Below are 19,142 nucleotides of genomic sequence, written 5' to 3' on the forward strand. Positions count from 1 at the left end.
GGTTTAACGGAATCCCACAGGGATGTTGTGTTTTTGAGATTTTTCGAGCGGAGGCACACACACACACACACACAAACACAGTGGAAGCAGAACTTACTTTAACTCCGGTGAATGAAACTTCTCTCTCCCTCCGGTGTTTTCATCGCCTCCGCTCCTTCAAATGAAGCCACGTGGTTTTGTCTCCGCCACTTTGATGCGGGACAACGGGAGCGTTTATGAGCTTTTTGTCCCGACGCGCTTTTGTTCTGATAAATCCTCAAACAGACTCAATAGACTCTGCTCGTATTTGAGACCTCGCTGGAGACCGAGAGCTGCCCGGACACTCGTTCGACCGAGGCTCCATCCACCGCCGTGCTGTGTGCTGGCAGATCCCGGCTCTTTCAAACCGGAGCTGGGAGTTCTACTGTCTGTATTGTGGTCCCTGCTCCATTGTCTCCTTTACCCGGGGACATTCACACGCTGGAGACGCTGCTCCTCACCCACACAGTGTGGAGGGGAGAAACAGCTGGTTCACACACACACACACACATACACACACACACAGAGGCAGTCACCTCAGACTCACTGCTGTCAGAGAGAGGGAGAGAGAGAGAGAGGGAGAGAGAGAGGGGAGGAGCAGGAGAGGGTGAGAAGAAGGTGGAGATACTGATCATGAGCCAGAGAGAGAGGAGGAGAGATAGGGAGGGAGAGAGAGAGAGAAAAGAAGGTGCAGATCCTGATCCTGAGTCAGAGAGAGAGGGGGGAGAGAGAGGGAGAGAGAGAGGGGAGGAGCAGCAGGGGGTGACAGAGAGAGATAGCGAGGGAGAGGGAAAGTGTGGAAGAAGAAGGTGCATGGAGATCCTGAGTCAGAGAGAGAGGGGGAGAGAGGGAGAGAGAGAGAAGAAGGTGCAGATCCTGATCCTGAGTCAGAGAGAGAGAGTGGGGGAGAGAGAGGGAGAGAGAGAGATAGCGAGGGAGAGGGAAAGTGTGGAAGAAGAAGGTGCATGGAGATCCTGAGTCAGAGAGAGAGAGAGGGGGAGAGAGGGAGACAGAGGGGGGTAGCAGAAGAAGGTGGAGATCCTGAGTCAGAGGGAGGGTGGGGGGGAGACAGACAGAGAGAGGGGGTTCTCTTTCTGAGTCAGAAGGAGGGGGGGAGAGATGGGGGGGTTCTATCCCTGAAACACACACACAGGTAGCTGATCAATACCATATATTGATTTATTGAGTATAACATTAATGTCAGACTGTGACCATGGGATTCAATCTGAGGAAGTGTGTGTGTGTGTGTGTGTGTGTGTGTGTGTGTGTGTGTGTGTGTGTGTGTGTGTGTGTGTGTCATAGTCTTGTTTATTTATCTAAAGAACAAAGGTGAAGGTGTAAAGCAATGCCTGACATTTATTTGCCATGAATCACATCGTCTATAATCTATAAAAAAAAAAACTATACTGAAACAATAAACTTTACTGTAAATCAATAAGGGACATAAACCTGCAACAGGAGTGAAGTAATAAATAATAACCCTTTCATGTGATGGGTGGAGTGCACCCTAAAACTTTATGAATGAGTGACTCTGGGCTCTGTTTCCTCCTGTCAGACATACTGTGTGTATCCAAGGTGTTTTAGTTAGAATCAAGTACTTCATGATATTTACCGGTCATTACATCCGTTATTACTCAGTTTACAGTGTAAATGGGAAGTTGGAGGTTTTCTTCACTTAATGCTGAGATTTTCTTCTTTTCTCCTTGTGTTTTTGCTGATGGGCTGAATCAAAGCGACCAATGGTTTCCTCTTTGAAACGCTCAGAACAAACAGGCTCAGTTGCCCTTTCCCTGCTGGGATTTCCCTCTGACAGCTCTTCTGATTTATACTGTAAATCCCAGGGGATTACCACTAAACGCACGTTGAGCACATTTTCATTTTCTAACAATACCAACTTGTTTCTGCTTGATTCTCTATAAACTGTAACGCTGACTTTTCAAAGCCTCTCCCAGCTGTAAACTATTCATCTGCCGGGTGTAGAAATACAGCGAGCGGACAGCGTTACATTTCCTGTGACACATATGAGTGTCAAGTCAACGTTTACTATGATGAAACATTGAAGTTTCCTCCGATGTATCACTCAACTATATAATCTACCAGCTACTGAATATCTCGAGAACGTCTAGGAAACAACAATTACAGAATCGCTTCCTCTTCAGCAAATTTGTCCTCAAAGTAAAAGCACAACAATTGTTTTGTCACTTGAATGATTTATATCAAGATTTTATTCAGTCCAAAGTTATTGATGGGTGTTTAACACACCTCCGGAACAGCTGACATGTAATGTATGAAGCAGTCGGGTGAATAAATCAAACGTATGTATAAACCACACACGTGAACATAAAGCCAATTCTGTTTCATTTGATGAAAAACACTGACGCTTCCACCATGAACCCCACTCTGCAGCTAAAGCAGGATCTGTCTGGGGGTAGAAGGGGAGAGTATAAATAGCCCTGTGTCCCCTCTCAGGTTACCCTGCCAGAGCCCAGGTTGAAATACCAACAGACAAGAGGGGACACATTGACACACACACACACACACACATCCGAGAGTCATGCAGGACACCGGATACTGAGCGCAGAGCATTTACAAAGGTATAATATTAGTCCATGTCGTGTGCATGTACTCTGCTCTATCAGTATTTCATTGTGAGGCCGAACGCTATTTGAGAATGAGTAATAACGCTGCAGTGTTATTACACATCAGACGGAAGTTTACATTGTGAGTAATGATGAGTCGAGTGTCTGTAACACACTCTCATGCACGCCGGGCGTCCTCTGAGGCGCTGATGTAAACGTCTATGAATCTGACTTGACTGAAACATGTTTTACAGTTTGAGGTTCCTCTCTACATACGCAGCTGTAATGACAAAGGACTGTATTCCACATGTGACAATGTTTTTCTGATGATGACAATAACTTTAAATGTGCAGTTACTGCAGTGGAGGGAAAAGGGACAAGAATTGAATTGAATTGTATTGAAAAATGACAAAAAGACGATAGTTCCCTCTAAATTGTTAGTTAAATTTGAAGTAACTTAAAATAATAATAATAATAACTATAGCCAACACTCTTAACAAAACTGAAAGTGTCAGGTGACGTCTCACTTCTTCTCCTTCAGCTCAGACATATCACAAAGTGCTGAATCATCCAGGTTCCTTCAGTGCAGCTCTGAAAACCTCCATACTTTAATAAGTATTGAAACGAGCTTTAAAAATACATTCTGCTTTATGTTCTAATTTCTTGACCATCCTTGACTTCAGAAATCTCATCAGATTTCAAAAATCTAAAATAATAGGTCCTTTTAACCCGTCTATGTGCCCCGTTAACCTTCACACGTACCTTCTCTTTATTTCCACCGGAAGCCTTTCTTTCTACTGGAACAACATTGAAAAAAGAAAATCCCAGGGGCTTATTTTAGTAAAATCCTCCACAGCGTTCAGTCTAAGATGCAGAAGATTAAAAATCAATGCATCTCCCTTCTGGTTGGTTCAATATATCTGCATGCCTGGGCACAGCAGAACTCACTCTGTTACCTCATTAACTCAGAAACCTCAGGCCGCTCTTCCGTCGGTGGCTATTTAAAAGCACTCTGTGCATTTTATTGAGCAGACCTGCTGGCTCTTGTGCTGCGTTCTCATTGACCAGGCAGAGACCCGAGGCATTGATCTCTGGCTGAGCTGGGATCATACACATTGGCCGGCAGGTGAAATTACAATGTACGGTCATTGGTTTCCTGTAAAGCTTGTTCTACAGAGGAGGACATGGAAAACCATACACAGCTGTTTGCCCACACTGCTTTAGACTGCTCATAAAAACCAAAGATTCAAAAGCAGAAACCGTCCAAGTAAATCATAGAACACATGTTATGGCTGACCGTTACCTTGCGACAGGCGGACGGGCTGCTTGACCTGGAGACCGTCTATGGCGCAGAGGTTCCCACAGGGGTGCAGCATGATGAGCCCTGACCTGTTCTCTATGTAGCAGTGCTGGTCAGCCACCCCCGGGCCCTGGATGTTGATGTCCATAGGACCACGACCCAGAGTGGTCCGGCCTGAGGGAGGAGGAGGAAGAGTTAGATCCAAATCTGATGTGAAGCATTAACCGTGGTTCACCTCTGATGATACATTCAGTTAGTGGCTTCAGAATCTATCAGACATTTTCATTATACGTTATATTGTAATACCATTGTATAATATATATATTGCTATATCACAATAATATTAAAATCTCTCATATCCAAAAGTGTTCAGACTCTCTTTTCAGTTCTGTGTAGAAGCCTCAAAGACAACTTCAGGGACTTCCTCAGACTTCACAGCTCTGTGTCTTGTCCTGACTTGTTGTGTGAACTGTGAGGCCTTATATACACACAGGTGTTGCCTTTCCAAACTTTGTCTAATTCACTTCAAATGGCCACAGGTGGACTCCAGTCAAGCTCTTAAAACATCTCGTGGATAATAAAAGCAAAGAGGATGAACCTGACGTGACAACAAAGCCACATTATTACAGTGACTGGTTGTGTCAGGTGGTTGGACTCCACCAGGTCCAGATATATCAGAACTCAGACAGATGGACAGACGGATTTACAAGATGAGACTGGCCTCGAGTGTTCAGACAAAGAGACGAGAGATGGATACAGAGGTGATAACAGGGTCAGGTCAGCAGAGACACAGGTGTGTGTTGTTGTGGTACCTTGCAATACAATTATTCTAGACACATATAATAATTAAAAAGCCATTACCACAATAATAAGGCAATAATGTAATTGTGAATGGGATGATGTGATTGTGATTTTACCAGTGGTATAATTACTGGAAATGAAAGAATGATTCTGTGTATTCTGCAGCACTGGTGTTGGGTCATCGTGTCTCTGGAGCTGCAGTAAACTGGTGTGTTGGTGTTGCAGCAGCGGTCTCACCCTCAGGCAGGGGCAGCAGGGTGATGGCGGTGCTCAGGCGTCCACTACCCAAGCTGACCAGGTGGGGGCGCTCCGCCTGGAACTTCAGCCCCTTCCCGGTCTCAATTAGGTCCAGCGGGGTGCTCTGAGGAAGAAGTCAAAGGTCAGGAGAGATCGTTTGTACATTATCTAAGAGAGAACTCGTAAAATGTTGGTGTGGATCCAGGAAACTTCTTTCTCTTTATTAATAGAACTCATTTCTATGAGTGAGTGTAATCGGGTGCAGCCTGAGGACGAGAGGAGCGGACGGGCCCTGGTGGAGACATGCATTCTACTGAGTGCCATTCTTTTTTATTATTCTTCAGTTTATATCCTGTTGGATCTCACTGACTGGACGGGATCTTTATTTTGGAAGAAAAATAAAACACTTGTGGAACTTGTGGTGGGCCCATAACACGTTTGACTGTTCTAAATGAGGAGGCTTGTAAAGTAAGACTGCACTGATTGGTTTGGTTTGATTTTATTCGCATTTTAGCACCATTGATGGTTGGAATGATTTATTTTGTGCCAATTTTACTTAAAAACACACAGAATGTTGAAATACAATTTTCCAAATACTTTAGATGATAAAAACAAACATTTTGTGCCAAAGATCTACTTGGAAATGTTTTATTTACAGCTGCAGTGAAATGAATCGTAGGTGACTGAGATCAACAACACTGACGGTCTCATTGCAGACACAACAACATACTGTGTGTAATCTGATGAAGCGTCTACATGTCTAAACCATAACAGGTCACATCCTCTGTCTCCGCAGCCTCAGTATGTGTGGACTCTAAGTGGCTGTCCGAGAATGGGACCCGATAGACAATCGTTTCCTGTCCATTAGCTAAACCAATTGTCTTTGCGGAACAAAAAATAAATAAAAAATGACACAGATATAACGCTCTTCTTTGTGTCGAGCACTAATTGTAGTTTTACTGCTTCATCGATGCATCAGAGCCACAGAGAGGTTCATCCTCCGCTCTGGGGGCCGAGAGCAGGAGTCTGAATGTCTTCACTGTGAGAGGCTGTTTACATATTCCTCTATAGAGTGTGTGTGCGTTTGTGTCTGTGTGTGTGTGTGTGTGTGTGTGTTCTGCCTAAGCCAAACCACCATGTGCAGTCGGCTCAGCAAGGGGGAAGGGATGTCGCCATAGCAACTGCACTCCGCAATTAAGAAACATGAAGCTCCTGCAGGGTGTTCAGCGAGCTTGTGATGAGCACAGCAATGTCTAAATGTAAAGACTATTCTGCTTTTCAGTTACTCTCACTGTTAAACTAGCCCCAACACACACACACACACACACACACACACACACACACACACACACACACACACACACACACACTCTGCATGGTAATTCTATTTTATGACTTGATAGGATAGAATTTAACTTGTTCTCCCGCTGAGCGACAGAATTATCATTCGTTCGATCTTTATAATTCATTAGATCATTTACCTGTGGTTGTCTTCCTGTGACACGTCAACATGACCTGTGATACAAACGATACAACGCTGGTTCCAGCCTCTTCGGCTCGTGACACTTTAAATTGAACCAATATCTTTTCTCTCGTCCCAGACTGACAAGACTATTAGCTGCAAGCAGACTGTTCCCTCGTTAGATGTATTTCTACATTAACAAAAAAGAATCAGATAAAAAAAAACCATTGTGTTCATATTTCCCATCTCATGTCCTCCAAGGTTTATTTAACAATTACTTTTCTGTAGAGTAGCACTTTGTATTTGAACCATTTGTTTTGTTGTTGTGCACCTCTTTGTACTTCCTTTTAAAAAGTGCTCTATTAATTAAAATACCATTTTGTTTCCCCTGGGCTCCCACCAATCCCCTGACTTACTAAAGCATGTAATACAATAGTCTCATAGGACCAGTGGCTCCACATCAGGTCACAATCCAGATCATTTTGACTTGACAAATACTGACCTAAATGTTTCTATGTCACAGTTCTGAGAGTGCTCTTGCATTTTAAAACCAGCCGTGGCAGTTTTGAGCCCTTAACGTTTCTTTTTTTACAAAATGCGTGCGATCATTGACTCAGCCTCTTGCCTGGTTAGTTAGTCGTGAGTCCTAATAGGATTATGTGATTGTGGTGGTGCTGTCAGTGGAGTGGGGTCAAGACTAAGAGGATTGTTGAGATAGAGACTGGCTGCGACGCTTCACTGGGAGGTTTCACTGGGAGCGATGGGAGGAGAGGGGAGGAGAGGGGAGGGACGCTGCACGACTCATACGGCCTCATCTGCTGTGTGCTGCTGCTCCCATGTGGTGCACACTTCAACAGCTTGCCTCCCTCTCCGTCTGTCCGCACACACACTGTGCACTGTAATGCATTCATCTAAATCGATACGTATTGAAAACACTGCATTTGATTTGGTGCTTTACAGTACAGACTCTAAACTACAGCACATATCTATGCATGTATGTATTATCATTATTATTATTGTTATGTTATCATTGTTATAATTACTATACACTTCATGATTTATATATTTTTTTCTTGTCAGCTTTGAATAAAGCATAATCTGTAACAGTCCTCACACAAGAGACATAAACATATTATGAAAATGGTTGTATATAATTCTCCATGATCTGTTGCTACAGCTATTGATAATGAAATGATAGAAATTACAACTTTTTCATCTGATGGTGAACTTTCCTGCTGCAGGAGCTCCAGATTAAGATGGAAACCATTCGAACATATACAGTAAATCATTTACATAAAATTAAAAACTCACACATTGTATATATACCTTGCTCAAGTCTTATCTGTTAATCATTTGGCTGATATTTTAGTTTGATTTTAAATCTTAAATTTATAAGTACTTTCTGATTTATATTTTTTTAGTTTTTGTTTAAAATACTTTTCATTTTGTTTAATCAACCGGTTCTTTTTTTCTTCTTGTCCGATATAAATGCACGAATGAAAACTGGGGACACACAGCCCACACTTAATGCCTGATAGGATTGTCTGAGCCAGCAGGTGGGAAACAAGTCATCCAATCTGCAGGTCTGTCTAATTACTGACTCTGCTTCACAACAAACTGACACAAGCTGTCAGGACGCGTCGTGGCCCCACCTGACCTTCTGTTGCTGGCTCCGCTCTGTTATTCATCATCCACGGAGACTTTAGAGCCAAAACTCTGTCAGAGCTGCCAAAGTGGTGACATTTAACATCAGTGGCCCCAGTTATCAGAAGAAGAGAGCGCTCACTGTGTGTGTGTGTGTGTGTGTGTGTGTGTGTGTGTGTGTGTGTGTGTGTGTGTGTGTGTGTGTGTGTGTGTGTGTGACATGCATCAGAACTGACACACTGACGTTATATGACAGAGTTTTTCTGTGAAAGCTGCCAAGTCGAGAACAATAAAACTCTCTCTGAACTCTTTCCTCTTCTCTCTGTTTTCTCGCTCTGCATCTTCTCTCCCCATCCCCCTACAGCCCCGAACCCGGCCAGAACACACACGAGCACCGCACTCACCTGCAGCACCTGGTGGGTTTGCCGTCCACACTCGGGCATGTTCCTGTTCAGACGGTCCATGTCCTCTGAGCTGTCCACGGCTCCCTGCGACACATGAAGATCCTGCGGGAGGAAATGAGAACATCCATGTGAACCAGAACATGAGTAACGAGTGTCGTCATGGGTGACTTGATCTGTGCTGGAAGACAATGGTCAGTTTCTGGTTACATCTGAATTAAACATGTTTTTCTAAATTATCTCAAACTCACAAATTTTCCACTGTAGCTTAAGAAAGTTGACTAATATTTACTGGGATACCCCCCCCACCAATATTACACTGTCAGCACACACACACACATACATACACACACACACACACACACACACAACAGATGGTAGAAGGAATTTAGCAATACACTCTGAGGAAGTAAAACACACGCACGCATTTAAATCTCCTGACGCATTTACTGGAAATCAGCCACCTTGGCTGCTCTCTCTCTCTTTGACACAACACACACACACACAGACAGACACACACAAATTCCTCCTTACTTACGGAGTCAGTTTGAGGTATTTCCATCAAGTCATCTCAGAACAAGAAGCTATAAATAAATGCCATGTCTATATTAGTACAAGTGTTAGGTGGAATCTGAATGAGGGTGAATATATGTGAGAAGTCATTCACAGTCGTTATCTTGTGGTAATGAGGAAACACAGAAAACCACCGGGAAAGGTTAAAAAAAACACATAATTATCACAATCACAGTGAATCAGAGTACCCGCAGTCGTTTGCTTGCCTAAGATGTTGTGCAGCAGGGATGGAGAATATGGTTCTGATGTAGTCTGCCCTCAGGATAACAAAACACTGCAGCAGTATCATCATATTTGCTCCTCTGACAGATGGTGAAATGATATTCAGCAGAGTCAGCCTCAAGCAAGCCTCCAACAGCAAATCACAAAAACACCCAGAAAACAAAAAATCAATGTTTAAGAATTCCATCTGCAAAAGTCTCCCACTGCCACAAGAAACTCTTCCCAGAGCCAGAAGAGGAAAATCAACACTCAGTCTTTCACAGTTTCATGCTAACCTGTTCTTTGTTGTCTCTACACGCGACTATTACCTTCCTCCAGTTGTCCAGCAAATGCATCGCCTCCATGGTGAAGAGCTGCTCCGGGCTACTGACACAATCCTATCAGCATGAACTTGATTGAGCAGGACACCTCTTAACACCGCGCAGTGAATTCAACCCAGTTTGATCAGTGCAGCTTCTCCTCATGCAACACAAGTTGTTTCTTTGTCTGATGATCTGAAGGCTTCTGTCTCAAGCTACCGGTGCAGGATCCTCCACAGACTCCCATTCAGGAGGTGGACCTGTTGCTGCTTGCTCCAAGAAACTCAGACCTACATTCCTGACTGGCAGCACCACAGTCCTAGATAACAGAGCGTGTGTGTGCGTGTGTGTGTGTGTGCGTGTGTGTGTGTGCAACATATCGCAAACTTATGACCTGACTCATTTATTTTCATATTTGTAAAGAGTGAGACAACACAACCACTTTAACTCTTCTTTGTTTTCCTCAAAATGAAATGTTCAAAAGGTTTGTCATAAAAGAAAACTCCCCCTGGCCTTAAAGGTCCAGTGTGGAAGATTTTGGTGAAAGGGATCGACTGGAAGAAACTGATTTAAATATATAATATATAATATTGAATATAAAATAACCCTAGTGATGTTTTCACTTGTGTGTTTCATCTAAATTGTACAAATTCTTTACCCCAGAAACTTTAAATTGAAATACTTAATATTTAAATCAGGAGTCGTACCTCTCTACTGAGGCCGTCATGTTTTTTACTAAACACCTTTTGAGTTTTTATGACAACTGAAGCTACCACAGGTTCTCTGTCATGTTTGGAACGGGAGGGTGAGGTGAGGGGTGTTCAGCTGCAACATGACACTTTACCACTAGATGTCGCTAAATTCTACACACTGAACTTTTAAAGTGGTTTAACTGTAACTCTACACCTTTTCTTATTTTGTGACATGATTCTCTGAATATGCTAATGTTGGCCCCGCCCCTGCTTCCTGTCTCGCTACCCTCACCGCTCACATGCAGTTAAAAGTATATTCCAGTGACTGAGCCCCGCCCACAAGTTGACAGGATTGGTTTCTTAGGTTTGTGACATCACAGAACCTGGCTGTTTGAATCTGTTCTTATTAGACCGGCATTTGTTTTATGTTTTATTTGTTTAATATGTATTTTATCATTTAAAGGGTTTAAAAACTTGATTTTCACCGCAGGGGGACCTGGTGCAAGGATGAAGAGTACGGGTAGTGCAATTTTATCAGTAGTAAACACTAGATATATATAAGTGAAGTATATGTACACTGTATGTATACATATTGATTGATAAAAATAAAAGGATCGGAAATGAAGTGGTGAAAATGTAGAAGCAGGAAGGCGGAGCTCTGTATTATACACAGCGCTGATGTACCATGATACATGACTGATGAACAGGCAGGACTATAATGCAAACAGTAGGTTTTATGTTCCAATATAAAGAGGTTATGCTTCACTGAGCCCTCACCCGTATGCAATATTAACATCTGATGCTCGGGCAACGTATTTTCCCGCTCTAGATACACAACTCAGGCTTTCGTGCTAAAGCGCCATGCTAGCTGTACATGCAGTACTAAGGGAAATTACACAGGAAATACAAAACCAGATGAAAAAATACCAGGTATTTTGAGTTTACTTTTATAAAACTCTTCACACAGTTCTGTCTCTAGAGCTTTTGAGCATTACAGTTATTCTCACATCCAAAATGCACTGAAGCAACCGAAACTATGATTTCAATGTATTTGTTTGGTTTTATAGCTCGAGCTACTGTGCATGAAGTATTTCTAAGAGCACCGAAGGAAACCAAAGTAATTCCACACAAAACTGTACATATCTACATATAGTACATGTACATTATAGCTGCAGACATGGAAGTACAACCACACTTGTCAACCCTATGTTCTGTACTTGACCACAAGTTCTTTTCACATGCCTGCTGCGTCCCGGTAATTGTCAGCAGATGCTGTATATGTCCAGACACCAAGCATTCACTGTGTCCACCAAGGACGTCTGATCACGTGTTCACAGAAAAAGGACAATTTGGCTGCAACACAGTTTACTCCTGAAAGTCCAAAAGTGTTTTGTGGACTCAAACACTTCCCCCACCCCTCCATCGGCATAATGGTGAGTGGATAATAAGGGGATTTAAATTTTTCAGTGAACTATCCCTTTGAGCCCATGAAGAGAAAGTTGTTGTGCTATTAAAAAGGAGGATGCTAGCAAGCAAAGCCAAATATCAAGTATGTAGCGCACTCAGGCCTGACTACAAATATTAAATCAAGCCAGTAGGTGGCCATAGAGTCTACGTCAAATAAAGAGAGCATGCTCAGTGAGCTCATTCTCTTATGGCAGTAGTAACCTCGAACAATAGTAACTCATCATAATTATTACTTGTGTTTGCCTGCAGATATGATGATGTAAACAAAGCAGTAGGCAATCACAGAGTAAGCTGTGATGTCATCGTTTCGTTTTTAGAGAATCTGCACTTCGGAAGGCGTAGGGAAAAGTGTGGGCCGGCCATCAGAGACCTGGTTTGGCCATTTAAACTTTGTATTGCTCTACTTTGACCTGGAACTAGCCACATTAGCCAACTGTACAGTTAGCTAAGTGAGCTAGTTATCTAGCTTGCTGATTTTCTCTATTTGAAAGTGACAGATTCAGTTTCAGCGAGACGTTCTTTTTTTCATTTTAAATTAAATGCACTAAACTTGGAGAGCGACTGCTTGTTCTCACCACGCTGGAGTCCAGTTGTGTCGGAGAGTGGAGGGACATCAGCGGCTTCTCTTTCTCGCTCGTCCACCAACTCTCACTCTCACACAAAGAACTCTCGATCTCTCTGTTTCTCTCTCTCTCTTATTCTCTCTATCCCTCCCTCCCTCCTCTCATGCCAGGGGCAGAAAGGCTGGCATTGTTTTCTGTTGCATGGACCTCTTCTCACATGAGGGAATCTTTTTTTTTTTTTGATGAGGTTATGAAAGCGAGAGAGGCTCACAATTTAGTTGGAATTTGAAATGCAGACGCGAGGGAAGCGGGACAGTGTGCCAGGTGGAATACAAATGTGAGCTGGAATGAATAATATAGATGATAGAGGGAGGTGAAGTGGAATGCAGCTGCAGAGAGACGGATTTTATTCAGTCAAATTCAAAAATATTTTCACTCACATGCCTGTAGTTTGTTTTTTTATCCATTTAAATGTAGTTTTGATGGTTTACTTTGTTTCTTAAATTCTAAAATATCTGTTACTTGTGAATGTTGCACTGAGCAGGAATATTCCAACAGCATATTATGTCTCTGAACCATAGTTTCATAAGCTTGTTTATATTCAGTTTTTACTCTTGGTGAAAAAACCACGATGACCACGTACGACACTGGACGGGATAATTAGCAGCACCATCCGTTTTTCTTAATGAACCAACTCCTAATAGCCACATACCAGTGACTCACATTCTCAGTTTTAGATACGATTTGTACAATGTTTGGATGAAAACTCACCTAATTGCAACAAAGCCATGAAATTGTTGGAATTAAACCAGATCATATGGCTTGAGGGTATTTAAGGGTATCAACACAGGAACCTGCAGTTCAGCTGTATAAAGTCTGGTTTCACAGTAAAGGGAGAGAAGAGTGGAGGTGAAGCGTGTGTCTTTGTTTTTAAAGCCCGCCAGCTTCTCCTCCAGCTGCAGTCACTACTCTGGCATAAATAAACCGGCTCTCAGAGGAAGGTGGAGATAATCAGGAATGTGAAGACAGAGAAAAGGATGAAACGTTTCATAAGCATCTGACGGGAGCATGAATCCACCGCTTCTTTCATATCAGCTGTCTGGATCCATGGTCACTGTCAGAGGCAGTTTCACTCATCAGACAAAATGTGACCTTGACTCACACACTTCTGAATAAAATCTTTGCTTAGTGTTTTTTATAAAATCATGTATATTCATCATGCTCATCGTTTTATAATGTACAACAAGCTTTAGCTCAGAGGGATAACTTGGATCGTTCACTGTATTATTTGAATGTTCCCGTCGACCTCAATGTTCCACAAAACACTTAAATCTATTAGTTGAATAAATCTTTTTTTTTTTTCATCTATTTGAAGAAAAGGATTCATTCAACTGAGAAAATTCTAGTCCCGCTAGACTATAATGCTTAATCTTAAGTACTTGGAGTACACAGAGACAAGATGCCCTGACTCCCGACCACCTGAGACACATTTGGACAAGTGATTTACGAGATGTGTTGAGCGCACACACACACGCACACACACACACGTATACAGGCACACACCTCCAATCACTACACTCTTTCTTAACTTTTGGAGCTGCTCAAATCCTGGATGATCTATCACATTGTTAAACGATACTCAGATACACAGAAACACCTGAGGGATGTCAAATACCTTTCTGCTCTTCATCCCTTAACAGATCTGTTCCACATCAGTGAACTCTGTAGCCTTTAATGTGAATAAACTCAATGTGCACTTGTGAGTTCTCGGTCTCATCTGTCAGTCATCCTCTCAGCTCAGTGTGAAGGCACGACCAAAAAGAGTTTCTGGATGACATCATCGGTGTGGGGGGGTTGGAAACAAAGCGCAATGACTGAAAAATCTCCATTATTTCAAGAGGAAACAGCTAAACAGGTTAGTTAGACCTGGTATAGCTGCCAGAACAAGGGGCCAGCTGGTAGCAATCTGTTGTCAAGCTATTTTGACCGACATGGCTGCTGGAGGACGGAGCCAATCAATTCAAAACCCTAATCAGGAGGGTTGATGACTGAGACAGCTGAGAGCCAGGGAAGAAGGAAGCAGAGGAGAGATAGAAGGACAACGAAGGCAGGATGATGGAGGAGAAATATTGGGACAGACGCAGCATGGAGCTCATACTTTCTGTCTCAGTTGTATCTCGTCCAGGCAGCTGCCACCACACAGCTCGTCTCCTGAGCTCTGATAATGAAGGCTGCCTGACAATCCTCCTCCTGGACCGGCTGCCATCTTTGCATCCCTCACACTTTCCCCTTTTCTTTTTCCCCTTTTCATAATTGTTTTTTTCTCATCGTTTTCATTCCCTCTGACGTCAGGGTTTCCGCTCACACACACACACTAGCACACTCCACATATTGTCCAAAATCTTCCTCGTGCTCCAATTCAGGCCTGAAAGTGTCTCAGAGACGGGCGTCAGGTGTCTCCAGCAGCCGTCACTCACTCTTCTACTCAGGCGAGGACTGAGAGATGAAGACATGAATTCTTGTGTATGCTGACGTGTTATTTTGTTTTTTCCTGCTGGATGTGGCCAAAGTCAAATGACACATTCTGTTTTTAGGGGGACACCACAGAAATGCAGTAAACTTGTGCCGTGGAGAGAAGGGTGGATCCACTGCAGGTTCCTTTTCAGACAGGCCTGTTTATACATCTGCACAGCTCAAGAGGCAAATGGTCAAAAATGTTGCTCAACATAGAGACGTGTCAAACACGCTGAGATAAAAACCTCTTTCAGCTGAATTTACTCAGGTCAGTGGCTCAGCCGCTCAGTGTTACCATGAGGTCATTTATGTGAATATACCATCAATGACAAGATAAAACATCTAAAAACCAAACACATAAATGATATAAATCTGCTTTAATGGAATGCATAGTCCGACACTGAGCTCAAAGGGGATTTATGGGAGTGAGGGGGAGGAACAGCTCACACACAACACACTTTATATGGGACCACAGTCTGACAACACCCTGCAGAAACCCACCCACAGACCCTACTGGTTTAGTTGCACTGAGACATAAAGCCTCTTCCTCCCACTGCATTTATTCATTGACAAATTACAAACGTTTTGTAATCCTGCTAGAACCGGACACGTGGAATTGACACTGAAACACTCACATGTCAGATTCATGTTTGCATGAACAAATGCCACAAACACTCACGTAGATTTGATCTGTGTAACGGAAAACAAGAACAATCTCCGAGCACATTGTGTGAAAACCTTGCAAAAGCAGTGTCAGGATTAACTGAACCAGAAGATGAAAACATCAGCTCTATAGATGGAAACTGTAACTCTCCTCAGTGCATCAAACACACGTCATATCTCCATCTTTATCTCCACATGTGTTTGTTCATTTGAGCTTTGTCCAACACTCTTATATTTATTTAGTATTACTATTTATTATTATATTATTATTTTAACACATAAGCTTGGTCTCCAGGAACTGAAAATACATCTTCTTTATAAGAATTGAATGTTCAATGCATTCAAACGTTTTCACGTACAAACTTCATGGGCTGAGCATGAATAGCGTTAGCGGTTTGTGGCGTCCTCAGTTGTGGTGTCTCAGCTTCAAGAAAGCTACAAAAACAACAGCATCAACTTTCTCATTTTGAGCTCTGGAAACTCGTTGACACAAAGAATGTGTCAGACAGAGAAGAATGTGACTGAAGAAATTGAACTGAGGAATATGAGACAAACAGTGAAGTTAGTAATGGTTTTGCTCCGAGCAAAATGAAAAGTCACATACTTGACATGAATATAAATGTGTCTGTGTGCAGATAAGAATGTGGGACTATCTCCCACCAACCCTTTGTCTTTAAACTCAAACAGGGACAGAAACTGAGTGTGTCTGCAACAGGAGGAAGTGTGAGACAGATTGAGGAAGAAGATGACATACAGAGACGCTTCGTCCAACGCTGTCACTAAGTGTCCCTATATGTGGACTTCCTGTACAGCGAGCTGCTCCAGGGACCATTTCCTGTTAGTGACACAAGCCAAGGTCAGAGTTGGCCTTTGTTGCAGGACCGAGCTGGTGAACACCACAGATGTTTGCTCACATCTGCTCAAACCTCTACATTTGACTTTTGCTGCACTACCGGAGAAAAATGAGGACACTGCAGAAAGATGAACCGTATTGTTCTCATGAATATTTGTCCGTCTCCAAGATAAAGTCCAAATGAATTTTTTCAGCATCAAAGAAATATCGATCTTATGCCTCTTCCTGCCCTTGGACCCAGACCACTGAGGAGGGTGTCTGACATTCTCCCATGATTTAAGGTTTTTGTGAATGTTTAGATTTAGGTTAAAACATTCGTCTTCTTTTTATCCCATTTATAAAAGAGAGGGAGGTGTAGCCCACCAATCCCAACCCAATACAGTATTTTTTCCAAAAATAAGACTAAGCCCAGGAACTACCCATTAAAATGCAAATCTATGCACAGTGAGATACCAGCATGTCCCTCGTAGCCCGACAGCATGAGTAAACACAGATTCATGATTTTGGCATAAAACTCAGAGCATTGGAGAGACGCCATTATCAGCAGGCAGCTAAACACACAAGCTGCTTCATCTCTGCATCTCACACACAAACACAGATACACACACACACAAACACACACAAAGTGGTAGGAAAACACTGGACTGGCAGGAAATGAAAGGCTTCCCAGGACAGAATGGGAGAAAATATGTGAGTTAAGTGAATGAAAATCGATCCCACATTCTTTAATGACTACTGCTGAGATGCCCACGAGCAAGAAAACTGTTCAACTCTATCTCACAGGGGCGATCTGTGGCCGCTCAGGTGACTTAGATGAATCCAGGTTACGATACTCTGAGCAAACAGAGCGTCTATCAGGACGTCACGACCCGACTGTCTGTGTGCTTTTCGTCAAAGCTCTGAAATTATTATGAGCAGGGAAACTGCAGCTCAGCAGTTCTGAGGATCTGAGGACTTGCCATTATCAGATTATTGTCTCCAGTGACAGTAGAAATTACAGCTCAACGCCTCCGTGAAGGAAGAACTTGTTGTCACCGTCCAAACCACTGTCATCGAGCAGAGTAAAAACAACAACTGTACTGAGACCCTGAGGCAGAGATGACTCAGTGTTTCTCTGAGTGCCTCATTACTCAAGAGTAGAAGTGGAAACAGTTATTAAATATTATTTTTCTTACTTTATGACAGTAATTCCCTCCCCTCCTCCGCCCACAAATACACCTCCAGTATTTCCATCTTCCTAAGTTATGAAAGCTTTTCTTCACTGGAACTCCATCTGTTGTGAATCACACTCGCTTCTGTCATGAAAACAAAAATAATGTCCTCTCCAAACTGTTCCTCTAATTCCGCAGCATTCAAATGAATCAACCCACTGAGAGCAAACCACCGTCCAGGACCAACAACAACTGTGAGGGAGCGGCTGTGCCAACTAATGCCCAGAGCCAAGGACTAATAATATGGTGATGAGAAACACGACCAGATTCAAAACATGGTTAGTCACAGCAGCTAAATATTATCAGTGACGATATGGTTGAGTTGCATGAATAGTTTGCTCAGCATCCAAAATAAAAAGCTGGTGATGAACAAACTTTAGGATTTAGGATTTTCAGGGAACTCCAGTAAAACTCCTTTTTGTTTAAATTCATAATCCACAGATTGAGTTTCCAGATCTGATGCTGACACGTTTCGAAGAATCTATTCCTCTAATGGTCTCAGGATATTTCATCCAGAAAGTCAGATTATAAGAAGTCAAAGCTGCACAAATCCATAGTTTTTATAATTGGATATGAACATTCACTAAAATAACTTTATGTACTGCTGGTGTTGTCCTCTGCTTCCCTTCCTCAGCACTAGCGGCTATTTTCGGTTCGATCGTTTTAACGCCCACAAATGTACTGTTTTGGTTCCTCTTCGCAATTTTCACTAATGTCATTTTCAGTCCCGGCACCAAACAGCTGGTGAGTCAGCGAGCTGCTGTGACTCAGGGACGGAGAGGGTCATCGACCAACCAAAGGGTCAGAGGGTTGATCCCCGGCTGTACGGTTAAGCCCAAAACAAAGCCAAGCTGGACACAAACATGAGTCTAACTGAATGCTCATATGCTGCTTCATGTCTATTGGACACATTGCTGACATCATAGTGGACAAAACGCGGATCAGTGCAGGTTTAAAGTCTCCAGAGGTGATTCATTTTCGGATCAGAGTTCAGATCGTCCCACTGCTCCGATGTCCATTTGTTTTATACTTTGAGAGAAATATAGAAACGTTAGCTTCCCAGTGACGAACCACCACAGTGTGTTGCCTTTCGTCTTCACACAGTAGTGAAGATGAAAACACTTGGATGAAGTGGTAAATGCATGTGTAAACGCCAGGTGTCACTTCTACAATAGCTCTCGAGCAGGGGGACTGAACGGGGGAACGTGTGGGATGGGGGGATTCCATTGCTCAGTGGTTCCGTTGACTTTTGGCTCAGAGTTTCCCAAAGGCGTGGAGCCGGACAGGCATTCCAGCCCTGCGGTACAAAGAGACTCTTTCAACAGCAGTAATCCTCTGCAGGAGGAGCGGGAACGCTACTGGCCGGCTGCTGCGTCCAGGACTGAAGGACCCACACCAGGGATCGCATACACTGCAGGACCACAACACGCCAGAGAGGAGGAACATGTGTTTGTGTAGGTGAGGAGTAAATCAGTATAAATGGGTCCAGTACTTACTCACTACCAGTTATTCAAGGTGTTAATGAATCATTTTAAAGCCATTCAGGTTGGACAGAATGTTTTAATAAAGCCTAAAATAGAATTACAGCAGAAAGGATGAATATTCAATTTGAAAACATGTGGTGTCATTCAAGTGGTGAGTGG

The 19,142-nt window shown here is 42.9% G+C and overlaps 1 protein-coding gene across 31 annotated transcripts in view; it reads right to left on the reverse strand.

Annotated features, from left to right (window-relative positions):
* phldb1b (pleckstrin homology-like domain, family B, member 1b) overlaps window positions 1–19,142 on the reverse strand; it is a 90,879-nt gene that overhangs the window by 60,493 nt on the left and 11,244 nt on the right. For 25 of the 31 annotated variants that reach the window (XM_020094991.2, XM_069534993.1, XM_069534988.1 and 22 more), the window contains exons 2-4: window positions 8,446–8,547; window positions 4,936–5,059; window positions 3,901–4,071 (exon numbers count right to left, since the gene is read on the reverse strand). In XM_020094991.2, the coding sequence (XP_019950550.2) occupies window positions 3,901–4,071; window positions 4,936–5,059; window positions 8,446–8,547 (397 nt within the window). Of the gene's footprint in view, window positions 1–97; window positions 707–3,900; window positions 4,072–4,935; window positions 5,060–8,445; window positions 8,548–9,512; window positions 9,786–19,142 lie in introns of those variants that run through there. The other 6 variants (XM_069534996.1, XM_020094992.2, XM_020094990.2 and 3 more) reach the window with 3 other exon arrangements.

Source organism: Paralichthys olivaceus, chromosome 11 (assembly GCF_024713975.1).
Source record: "Paralichthys olivaceus isolate ysfri-2021 chromosome 11, ASM2471397v2, whole genome shotgun sequence".
Taxonomy (NCBI): domain Eukaryota; kingdom Metazoa; phylum Chordata; class Actinopteri; order Pleuronectiformes; family Paralichthyidae; genus Paralichthys; species Paralichthys olivaceus.